This window comes from Mastigoproctus giganteus, chromosome 8 (genome assembly GCF_048544385.1).
Source record: "Mastigoproctus giganteus isolate SK-2022 chromosome 8, ASM4854438v1, whole genome shotgun sequence".
NCBI classification, from domain to species: Eukaryota; Metazoa; Arthropoda; class Arachnida; order Uropygi; family Thelyphonidae; genus Mastigoproctus; species Mastigoproctus giganteus.
In genome coordinates, this window is record NC_143582.1 from 14,556,282 (window position 1) to 14,569,407 (window position 13,126).

General features: G+C 37.9%; 1 protein-coding gene across 1 annotated transcript in view; it reads left to right on the top strand.

The window, feature by feature from the left end:
- LOC150081276 (fatty-acid amide hydrolase 2-A-like) overlaps positions 1-12,164 on the top strand; it is an 86,732-nt gene extending 74,568 nt beyond the window's left edge. The window contains exon 9 of the mRNA XM_090379481.1: positions 11,571-12,164. Within this exon, the coding sequence (XP_090235607.1) occupies positions 11,571-12,164 (594 nt within the window). The remainder of the gene's footprint in view (positions 1-11,570) is intronic.
- The last annotated feature ends 962 nt before the right edge of the window (positions 12,165-13,126 follow it).

Genomic DNA, 13,126 nt, shown 5'->3' on the forward strand with positions numbered 1-13,126 from the left:
GTAACATCTAAAGGAATGTGAATCGCATAGGAATCCATAACTGGAAACGTCACGGGAAAGTAGTAGCAGAGGCACAAGAAGCAGAAATGGCACAAGGCAGTAATTAGTGGCAAACATTTATTTGACATAATATTAACAATGGAGTATGAGATGGATGCATTTCATGATGTTACAAGTATCGAGCATTTCATGCTCGATACTCCACTTTGTTACAACAGATGCTCGAAGGTTCCACCATGAGACGCGATGCATGCGTGACACCGACGCAGCATGGATTGGCGGACACAGTCAAACACACCTGGAGTTTCTTTGACAGTAGCAGCAGCGCAGACGAGTCTCGCCACGAGATCCATTTCCTTCTCCACAGGTGATTCATACATGATAGATTTGCGGGCCCCCCACAGAAAGAAATCAAGGCTCGATAAATCAGGTGAGTGTGGGGGCCAGGCAACAGGTCCACCACCGCCAATCCATCGACGCCCAAAACGCCTGTTCTAATGGTCATGAACACACACCTTCCATAATGGGCAGTCGCCCCATCATGTTGAAACCAAATGTTATGTCTCACATTTGCTGGAACATCATCAAGTAACCCTGGTAGAACTTGTTCAAGAAAGATCCGATATTTAGCGGAGTTCATGCGGGATAGTAACAGGTATGGGCCGACTAAGCAGTCACCGACCACACCTGCTCACACATTTATTGCGAAGCGATGTTGTGCTGCATGGGGGCGCACACTGTGTGGGCCCTCTGCTAACCCATACACTAGGTGCATGTCTGCCAGCTCACAGTTTGTATGTTGATGTATGCTCTTCGTGCGGCGACTACTGCTTGAATGAGTAAACCAGAAATTTTCCCTCTCGCGAACTGATGAACAGTGCCGTCTACCGACTTACGGTGACATTTCCGGTTATGGGTTCCTTTGCGATTCACATTCCTTTAGATGTTACCTACCTCCCCTAAACATTTGTACCAATATTTTTGAGACACCCTGTATATATAATTTTCTGGATTTTAGAGAGGCACACCCAGTGGTGGACCAGTTTTGGTAAAGCACATTCAATGACTATTAATACTAACAACTGAGTGTATTTACATCTATAAAAATTTATATTAACTAAAAGATAGTACTAGTTTACATGTAACTAGTACTTGGTTAAAATGTAAACAAGTCAATTTGTAAACTGTTGTTTACATTTATGTCACTGTTTAACTGTTGAAATGTTGTTTACATTTGTGTCATTGTCATTTGTTCATCATGCGAATAAATGACAGTGACAAATGTGATGATTGATATCAATGAATGTCCTCACAACAGAACATTCACTGTAGGTTTGAGAAGACTCAGTATTCTGGGGCTAAGAGAGTCTGTGTCTGAGTTGAGTCCAAAATGCTGAGTTTGGGTCTGAGTCCTAGCTTAAAAAATTCTGAGCAACCTATTTTTCTGATTACATCACAAATATTAACATCATAAATTGATTTGGTAACAAATAGGTATTATGTACATTAGTAAACATTTTTATTTAGATTTATATTTCACATCCAGAAATATATTATAAGTAATAACTAACAATAAGTAAAATAAATTATACTTTAACTTTATTTAAAAACCAATATTTTAAAAAAAACTATATCAGATAATCTAGAACATACTTTGATGCAAAAGTTTGCCACAATGGAGAATAAAGTGCTAATACCTGTTCGCTCGGCAGTTGTCGATGTAGGTTGAATTGTTAATAAAGCATAATATAATTTGTCCAGATTTTCAGTTCTTTGTTACTTAAAAATAACATAAATTCTTGCTTCAATTTATTAAAATTAAATTTTAATTTAATTTTAATAAATAAAATGTTTCTGTCAGTGGAGGATGAGGTTTTTTGCATTTTCTAAAATTGTCTAATTCTTCTTCCATTGTCACATCGCACATGTAATGCAGTGAGGCCACATCTCGATTTTTTATCAAAAGTGAGTTATGTGTAGGGTAATAATATGGAGATTCAGTTATGATAACTGCAGTAAGGCCATATATTAAGTTTTAAAAATAGCTGTTTGGGATCATATATGTCCTTTAGTTTCTTAAGGAAATCCAGTGCCACATCTTGACTTGTGGCCCTGCTGCAGTAAAATGTTGGACATGTGGCCCTACTGCATAAAAACCTTAATTCATTGGTATTCTTCATTCAGATGGAAAAAAAATACTTTCATAAGGGAGGAATAAGAAAAAAATTAACTATTCTTTTTAAGGAACAATTATTATTAAAAGGCAGCCTTTATCATTTTACATGACATTTTTGTTTTAATAACATAATTTAATAATGGAGAAATTCAATCAATTTTGTCACACATAGCTTGCCAAGTTTCATTTTTGTTGCCATTATAACTACAGCAGAGAGAAAAGCAATAGGTTACTCACTTGGCCTTCTCTTCCAGAGTGTCTGTACAGAATGGGAAGGCAATTGAGTGACCATGAGCCACCTGTTGTTTTTTCCCCTACTTTATTCACGCACCTGACAACCTGTACAGGTAATAACATTGGGCAGCAAAAAAAAAAAAAAACCTTAGTCATGTAAAATTAAATCTATTGTTTGTGCATGTCAGTAAGTCACTGTTTATGGAAGAGATTAACCATAGAAAACAAAGCATACATTTTTTCAACTGGGCATTTTCAATCTCTCTTTGCACTCAGCTGTTTTATGAATCAAACTGGTCACCATCTCAAGCAAGTGCTATATGACCAGCCACATAGCTGTAATTTGAAGATGAATAAATTATAAGATGTGTGCAGAACTACCTTGTCCTTTCATTGTTTTTTCAGCCAGTAGGATTTAAACTCATTGATAATGCAATTGTCTTAATTTCAAGCAAAACAAACTTGCCTTGGTAATAAGTTGCCTTGGCATTGCACTACTGTCAAACAGGTGGCCCATTCAAAAGGTTAATTGACCATTTGTTTAAACAATGAGACTTCTAAGACAGAGCCTGTTTCATAACTAATTGGTTCCATGTCAAATAGCAGGTGGTATCTAGTAACAACACTCAGACAAAAGGTAGCTTTTTGCTATATATTACAACTTTGAAAACTCTCATTTCTAATACCAAATGGCAGTTCACATTGAACAACTTCTTTACAATTGTTTTCTCTCTGTGTTGCCACTAGAGACCACATAATATCTGATGAGGGGCCACTTAGTCCTGAAACAAACTGCCACAGAAGTCTCATCTTTTAAATAGATGAATGATTAATCTTTTGGCATCTGTTTGATGCATTAGCATTAGCTTTAGCATTAGTAGAGGCATTTGATGCAAGAAAGCAAGCTTATGCAGCATCAGCCAAAAAAAAAAAATAAATAAATAAATAAAAAAATAACCACTTCCACTTCACCCCTCTGTTCGTTCGAAATACCTGTCCAGCTGAGCCTTAAACTTATTTAGGCTATCAACTTCCACGACAAGGGATGGAAGTCTGTTCCACCAACCAACCACCCGCTGGCTAAAGGCAAATTTCCTCACATCTATCCTACATCCGTCTTTCCTCAATTTGAATTTATGCCCTCTCAGGTGATTATTCTGAGCAAGAGGAAGAATCCCATCAGCATTGAGCATGCTCAAACCATTCAAGGCTTTATACACCTCTATCAGATCACCTCGCTAGTGCCTAGTCTCCAGACACTGTAATTTGCAAAATTTAAGCCTTTCTTCGTAAGAGTACCCCTTTATTCCATTCACTAATCTTGTTGCCCTTCTCTGTACTCGTTCCAGCATCTCTACATCCTTCTTGAAATGAGGCCTCCAGACCTGTATACAGTACTCTAGGTGTGGCCTGACCATTGCCTTATACAAGGGAATATCACCTCCTTATCCCTGCTAGAGAAATTCCTATATATCATCGACAATACACCATGAGCTACTCTTGCAGCCCGTCTGCACTGCTCAGAAAACTTCATATCTGCCTGCACAACTGCCCCCAGGTCCCTTTCATTCTCTACCACTGTCAGTTTAGTACCACAGAGTTGATACGTTGCTCTGGGGTTGCTGTTTCCCATATGTAGTTCTTTACATTTGTCAATGTTAAACTTCATTTGCCACCTCTCAGCCCATCTGCTCAACCTTTCCAGATCCTGTTGCAGTAGCATAGTGTCAGTATTGTCCTTGACAACCCTGCCAACCTTCGTATCGTCTGCAAACTTGGACATTAAGCTGGATATACCATCATCAATATCATTTATAAATACAGAAAACAATAATGGACGCAATACTAAACCCGAGGGACTTAGTCCATGATGAGCAGTGTCCATTGATTACCACTCTGTCTTCTCCCCCTCAACCACCCCTTTATCCATAGCAGCAATTTGCCTTCAATGCCACACTGCTCCAATTTGTGCAGCAGTCTTCCATGTGCAACAGTACCAAAAGCCTTTCTAAGATCCAAGTATATAATATCAAAGTTATTCCCTGCATCCAGTTCTTTTGTGACTGCATCATAGTATCCAATCAAATTGGTCAGGCAAGACTTCCCCTTAACAAAACCATGCTGTGTCTGAGCTATAACTGAAGTCTTGTCTAGATGATCCTGCAGTGCTTCTTTAACCAGTGCCTCCATTAATTTTCCGGGAACAGAAGTTAAACTAACAGATCTATAATTACTTGTGTCGCCCTTTGATCCTCCTTTGTGAATTGGGTTTCACATTTGCACATCTCCAGTCCATGGGTACTTCCCCTGAGACCAAGGAAGCTCTCATAATTATGGCTAAGGGTTTTGCTTACTTCCTTTGCTGCCTCCTTTAATATAACTGGATAGATCCCATCCACCCCAGGTGCCTTTCTTGTATTTATCTTCAACAATTTCTCCTCCACTTTACTCTCAGTTATTACAAGATTCTCTAGCTTACTGCCAGAGTTGAATACACCTCTGGTATTCCCCTCACTGAATAACTCCTCATGTGTGAATGTCGATGCAAAATATTCATTTAGTTTGTTAGCTACCTGAGCAGGATCATCAACAGTTGACCCATCGATATCAAGTGGACCAATCTGATTCATCCCCTTCCTTCTAGAGTTTACATAAGTAAAGAACTCTTTACTGTTTTTCTTTGCATCCCCTGCCAAAGATTTATCGTAATCTGCCTTCGCCTGCCTAACCTCCTTCGTAACTTGGTTACAGATCAACTTATATCTATCATAGGCATCTGTGTCACATGTTAATTTGTATATATTCCATGCATTTTTCTTCTCTGCCATATGTCTCATTAGTCCATCTGACATCCACTTAGGCCTAAACCTTAAACAATATTTCTTAGTTGGTATGAAAAGCCTAGTAGCTTCCAAGATAAGTTCTTTGAATGCTTCCCATTTTGAATTTGCTGTTGGTAACACCATCAGTTGGTCCCACTGTATAGAATTTAAATACTGTCTCAGTCCATCGTAGTCGCCTTTACGAAAGCCCTTTACCCCTAATGGTAGTTACCTCTTTGAGTAAATCCCACTTCAGCACACTGTGATCACTTCCACCTAGTGGTTCATTTACCTGCAGATTCTTAATGCATGAAGAATCACTACTGATAATCAAATCAAGAGTATTACTCCCTCTAGTTGCCTCCCGAACATGCTGATGTAGAAAACAATCATCCAATAAATCCACAAAAGCTTTGCTAGTGTGTGAGTGACCAGCCCCCAAATTCCAGTCAATATCTGGGAAATTAAAATCCTCCCATTATAAGACTCTCTGATTTACTGGCCCACTCTATTTCCCTGTACAGTTTCTTATTATACTCATCAGAGTTATTAGGCCTATAGCACACTCCTACTCTCAATTTTGATCTCCCAATGCTTATGTCACACCAAACTGACTCGACACTGCACTGTCCAGCAATGTCAACTGGCTTCACTTCCTTGGATTTTATGTATTTCTTAACTAATAGCATAACCCCTCCTCCCTTCCTATCCTGTCTATCCTTTCTGTAGACATTGTACTCCCCAAATTCCAGTTCTGCATTCCTTATATCTGTGTGACACCACGTCTCTGAAATCCCCACAATATCTGCCTTTGATGTTTCGAACAATACCTCAAATTCATCAAATTTATTTACTAAACTCCTAGCATTGGTGTACACACAAGTATACATGCACCTGTTCTTTTTCTTAGCTATCCTAACACGACCCATGTGTTTACTTGTAACCCAATGATTCCCAGCAGTCTCTGAAATATCCTGCATCTTATTTTACAGGCTGTGGCTCATTCCAATAGAAGCAGTGCAAGAATCACTTTCACCTCTGCCAGTGGCTACTGTTAATCTATTAGTCCTTGTATCCCCCCCAATCTAGCAGTTTATCTATGCATTTATCTATGAGGATGGAAATCTTGCTGGATGCTGTTATTTGTTGTTATTTGGTTTTTAGGAGCATTAGCAACTAAGGCCATATTGCTCCGGGATATGCGGTGGTCATTCCCTGACCTTTCCGCATCCTCCGTATTTGGTGGTGACGGGCTCGAACCCCGGTCTAATCAAGAAGCGTGTGCTGCGCACTGCTGCTCCTTCCCACCTGGCTACAGAGGCGCCTAATTGCTGGATGCAAAAAAAAAAAAGCAGTTTAAAGGACAAAATAGTCCTTGAAGCATCTTAAATTGGCATATTCATAGTTACTACATTATTTAATTTTTTAAAAGTTAAAAATGACTTTTTTTTTTATAACTTTTCTCTCTTCTAATCATACTCCTAAAACAATAACTTTCAAAATAACTCTTCTGTAACAAAAAAAAAAAAAAAATTCAAAAGGAAAATTATACCTTGATAGTAATAAGTGTTCCACTACAATTAGAAATCTGAACCGTCTTTGGCACCTCCGTAGCCAGGAGCAGCAGTGCGTAGCACACGCTTCTTGATTAGACTGGGGTTCGAGCCCATGCCCACCAAATACGGAGGATGCGGGAATGACCACCGCATATCCCTGGAGCAATATGGCCTTAGTTGCTAATGCTCCTAAAAACCAAATAACAGCAACTGAACCGTCTTCGTTTTTTTTTTTTTTTTTTTTTCATGGTTTTATAAGTTCCATACCTCTGCAAGAGAACCTTGTCACTGCAGAAAGCAGTGAAACTGCTACAGATGATCTGCCATGGGATGTATAGCTGAGAATGTTTACAAAAAGTTACAAAAATAAAAGCACGGGGGTAAAATATATGATAACTGAAATTAAATCGAATTTATTGTTACTGACCCAGCCTTTAATTTCTTTGACAGTTACTGAAAAGCATATCATGATCAATGAAAAATTTTTTTTAGATTAGTAGTAGTAGTAGTAGTGGCATGTGATGCAAGAAAGCAAGTGTATGAGCTTATGCAGCATCAGCCAAAAAAAAAAAATCACACCATTTCCTCCAAATGCCTGTCCAGTTCCTCCTTAAATTTATTCAACCTATCAACTTCCACAACGACAGATGGAAGTTTGTTCCAGCAATTAACCACCCGCTGGCTAAAGGCAAATTTCTGCACATCTATTCTACATCTGTCTTTTCTTAATTTGAATTTATGCCCCCTTAGGTTCGTAATTCTGCAATTCGTAATTCGCAATTTTGCCCAGACACGATAGGAGGGAGTATATGATGAGAGCCTTGTCGATCAATTCGGCCCTGGAAAGATTGTGCAAGGCTGAAGGGGTAGAATTTTTTTCAGCCTGGACTGTACTTGTTAACAGAAGAGATTGCTTCTACAGGGATGGGATACACTTAAATAGAAAGGGTGCAAGAATATTTGCTGATGCTATCGAGGCAGTGTTAGGTGGGTCGGAAAACTGCTAGCTTGGGGGGAGACAAAGACTAATGGATTAACAGTAGCCACTGGCAGAGGTGAAAGAGATTCTTGCACTGCTTCTATTGGAATGAGCAGAAGCCTGAAAAACAAGATGCAGGATATTTCAGAGACTGCTGGAAGTCATTGCGGTACAAGTAAACACATGGGTTGTGTTAGGGTAGCTAAGGATAGAAACAGGTGCATGTATACTTGTGTGTACACTAATGCTAGGAGTTTAGTAAATAAATTTGATGAATTTGAGGTATTACTCAAAACATCAAAGGCAGATATAGTGGGGATTTCAGAGACGTGGTGTCACACAGATATAAGGAATGCAGAACTTGAATTTGGGGAGTACAACGTCTACAGAAAGGATAGACAGGATAGGAAGGGAGGAGGGGTTATGCTATTAGTTAAAAAACACATAAAATCCAAGAAAGTGAAGCCAGTTGACATCGCTGGACAGTGCAGTGTTGAGTCAGTTTGGTGTGACATAAGCATAGGTAAATCAAAATTGAGAGTAGGAGTGTGCTATAGGCCTAATGACTCTGATGAGTATAATAAGATACTGTACAGGGAAATAGAATGGGCCAGTAAATCAGAGAGTCTTATAATGGGGGATTTTAATTTCCCAGATATTGACTGGAATTTGTGGGTTGGTCACTCACACACTAGCAAGGCTTTTGTGGATTTATTGGATGATTGTTTTCTACACCAGCATGTTCGGGAGGCAACTAGAGGGAGTAATACTCTTGATCTGATTATCAGTAGTGATTCTTCATGCATTAGGAATCTGCAGATAAATGAACCACTGGGTGGCAGTGACCACAGTGTGCTGAAGTGGGATTTACTCAAGGAGGTAACTACCATCAGAGGTAAAGGGAAGGGTTTTTGCTTTCGTAAAGGCGACTATGATGGTCTGAGACAGTATTTAAATTCTATACAGTGGGACCAACTGATGATGTTACCAACAGCAAATTCAAAATGGGAAGCATTCAAGGAACTAATCTTGGAAGCTACCAGGCTTCACATACCAACCAAGAAATATTGTTCAAGGTTCAGGCCTAAATGGTTGTCAGATGAACTAATGAGACATATGGCAGAGAAGAAAAATGCATGGGATACATACAAATTAATGGGTGACGTGGAAGCCTATGATAGATATAAGTTGGTCTGTAACCAAGTCACAAAGGAGATTAGGCAGGCAAAGGCAGATTATGAGAAATCCTTGGCAAAGGATGCAAAGAAAAACAGAAAAGAGTTCTATACCTATTTAAACTCAAGAAGGAAAGGGATGAATCAGATTGGTCCACTGGATGTTGATGGTTCAACAGTTGAGGATCCAGCTCAGGTGGCTAACAATCTAAACGAGTATTTTGCATCTACATTCACACATGAGGAGTTATTCAGGAAGGGGAATGTCGTAGGTGAAGTAAACATTGGCAGTGAGCTAGATGATTTTCTAATAACTGAGAGGAAAGTGGAGGAGAAATTGTTGAGGATAAACATAAAAAAGGCACCCGGGGTGGATGGGATCTATCCAGTTATATTAAAGGAGGCAGCAAAGGAAGTAAGCAAACCCCTAGCCATAATTATGAGAGCTTCATTGGACTCAGGGGAGGTACCCATGGACTGGAGATGTGCAAATGTAACCCCAATTCACAAAGGAGGATCAAAGGCTGACACAAGTAATTATAGACCTGTTAGTTTAACTTCGGTTCCAGGAAAATTAATGGAGGCACTGGTTAAAGAAGCACTGCAGGATCATCTGGAGAAGAATTCAGTTATAGCTCAGACACAGCATGGGTTTGTTAAGGGCAGGTCTTGTCTGACCAATTTGATTGGATACTATGATGTAGTCACAAAAGAACTGGATGCAGGGAATAACTTTGATATTATATATTTGGATCTTAGAAAGGCTTTTGATACTGTTGCGCATGGAAGACTGCTGCACAAATTGGAGAAGTGTGGCATTCGAGGCAAATTGCTGCTATGGATAAAGGGATGGTTGAGTGGCAGAAGACAGAGAGTGGTAATCAATGGACACTGCTCAACGTGGACTAATGTTATTAGTGGAGTTCCTCAGGGTTCAGTGTTGGGTCCATTGTTGTTTTCTGTATTTATAAATGATATTGATGATGGTGTATCAGGCTTAATGTCCAAGTTTGCAGACGATACAAAGGTTGGCAGGGTTGTTAAGGACACTACTGATACTATGCTGCTGCAACAGGATCTGGAAAGGTTGAGCAGATGGGCTGAGAGGTGGCAAATGAAGTTTAACATTGACAAATGTAAAGTACTACATATGGGAAACAGTAACCCCAGATCAACGTATCAACTCTGTGGTACTACGCTGACAGTGGTAGAGAATGAAAAGGACCTGGGGGTAATTGTGCAGGCAGATATGAAGTTCTCTGAGCAGTGCAGACGAGCTGCAAGAGTAGCTCATGGTGTCTTGTCAATGATATACAGGAATTTTTCTAGCAGGGACAGGGATGTGATTATTCCCTTGTATAAGGCATTGGTCAGGCCACACCTTGAGTACTGTATACAGGTCTGGAGGCCTCATTTCAAGAAGGATGTAGAGCTGCTGGAACGAGTACAGAGAAGGGCAACAAGATTAGTGAATGGAACAAAGGGTTGCTCTTACGAAGAAAGGCTTAAGTTTTGCAAATTACAGAGCCTGGAGACTAGGCATCGCCGAGGTGATCTGATAGAGGTGTACAAGGCTTTGAATGGCTTGAGCATGCTCAATGCCGATGGGATTCTTCCTCTTGCTCAGAATAATCACCTGAGAGGGCATAAATTCAAATTGAGGAAGGACGGATGTCGGATAGATGTGCGGAAATTCGCCTTTAGCCAGCGGGCAGTTGGTTTGTGGAATAGACTTCCATCGCTTGTTGTTGAAGTTGATAGCCTAAACAAATTTAAGGCTCAGCTGGACAGGTATTTCGAACGAATTGAGGGGTGAAATGGGAGTAGTGGTTGTTTTTTTTTTTTTTTTTTTTTGGCTGATGCTGAATAAGCTTGCTTTCTTGCATCATATGCCTCTACTAATGCTAATGCTAATGCTAATCTGAACAATTAAAATCTATCACACTTAGAGATTAAAATGTGCTTTTCTGCAAACTTTGCACTTTCTGGTTTATGATTTCTAATGTGTTGTTAAACAATAACTTTAATTAATTTTGACTTAGTTGTCAAAGCAACTAAGGTTATGAGGTATTGCTGTATCATGTTTCTAAATTGCATGCATTCTGCTGTCAATTTGCCTGTTTGCAGGACAAAAATCAAAACTTCCGGGAGGTAAAATCTCCCATAAGACAACTCTTGCCTGAGACTAGCTAACTTGTCCATGTTGTAAAAAAAGCTCATAAAAATTCCTTGCATCCTTGATGTAAGATTCAAGTCCAGGTCTTTTCCACCCAGTGTAGGTAGGGATAACAGTGATTATATCCACTATGCTATCCATGAAGGGATATGATTTCAAAAATTTGCAGTTATGTGTATATATAAAATATAATTTTGATTTAAGAAACAAGTTACAAAATGTTAATCTTTTCTTTTCCCTTTTTTTTAATGAGGGAAAAAATTTCCAGTTTTATAGTGCAAAGTTCAATTACAAAACATATTGCATTTTAATATTTAATTTTATTTAGTTTTATTTTCGATTACAAAGAATATTGAATTTCATTATATATTTAATATGAAATATAACTGATTATAAAAATCAGTTTAAGAAAATTTGCAGAAAATTTTCATGGGATTTATTTCATTTTGCAGGTTCTTAAACATTTACAAGATACATATGGATGTAAGCCTCAAAAGCTCCATTTAGAGAATCTAAAGCAAGCCATTTTGATTTATGGCTGTAAGATAAAAGCAACTGGTGTACCAGCCTTTACAGTGGAGTTAACGGGAAGAAAAGGAGAGATCTCATTGCCTTCTGAACTTTTAAAATGGTGCATTGGATTATCTAAGCATACACTTCATGCATTGGTTTTATGTATTTATGAGAAATTCATTCCAAAAAAGGGTTCCAAGAAATTCAATGAAGCACTTAAAATGCATGATCAGTTAAAAGCAGAGTTTGAACATCATATTGGTAATGATGGTGTATTTCTCTATCCAGCTCAACCAATTCCTGCTCCATTCTTTAACCAAAGTGTATATAAATTTTTAAATTATGGTTACACAGCCATTTTCAATATATTGGGCTATCCGTCAACTCAATGTCCACTTGGATTATCAAAAGAAGGCCTTCCTATTGGAATTCAAGTTATATCAACTTTGAATAATGATCATCTCACTTTGGCTGTAGCCAGAGATTTAGAAAGAGCATTTGGTGGGTGGGTGAATCCTAACTGTTTATCATAAGTTAAGCAAAATTCAGTATATTGAAAAGATGAAAGTGACATATACTCTTTGTTTACAATTTAAATTAAAAGCCCATAAATGCCTCATTACTAGGTATCAAATGTGCTTCTTTTTTGTGGATCATTTTACTTTAACTAATAATTTAAATAATACTAATTTAATTAACTAATAAAATGGACAACTATATTTTATTAAAACATATTTGTCCTTTATAGAGTGTATCTGAATTAAGCACTCTAACTTAAATTTCCCCAAACTCTGATTTATGCCCCTCCCTGTAAGGGATGCAACCATTTACTTATGTAGAGCAGAAACTGTAGTCACTTTCTTTTTAGATACTGTACATATTTTTTTTATAGAGATGAAAATATGTCATAAAATTTAATTCATGATAACATTGAAAAATTATATGACTTTTTCTTACTTCTGTAAAAAATGATGCAGTCAATACCATATTGATCCAAGGTTTACAGGGTTGATTGTAAAAAACCTGTATCAGGCCAGGTGTAAAATAACTGCATCAGAACAGTGATTAGAAAAAAATAATAATTATTATTATTATAAAAAGATAAATAAAAATAACAGAATATTTGATTTTACAGGACCAGGAAAATTGAGTCACAATTAGCAATGTAAACATTAGATTTTCAAAAAATATAAAATAAAATTCAATACAATTCTTTTAGTGTATATGTTACAGTACAAACCCAAAATCTGTTATTACTAGTTCTTACTAGTAAAATCAAGAAGCTCCTAACGCATTCAACAAAACTAGTTTTTACTAGTAAGAACTGGAAACTACTGTGCCTGCTTGTAAAAACCCAAATTCAAGATGTAACTCCTAGTATTTACTGACATTTTTAAATTAAAAGCCCACAAATCCCTCATTACTAGGTATCAAATGTGAAGGTTAAACTTAAGAACAAAACTCTTACCCGTGAATCTTTGCGACAGCTAATGAT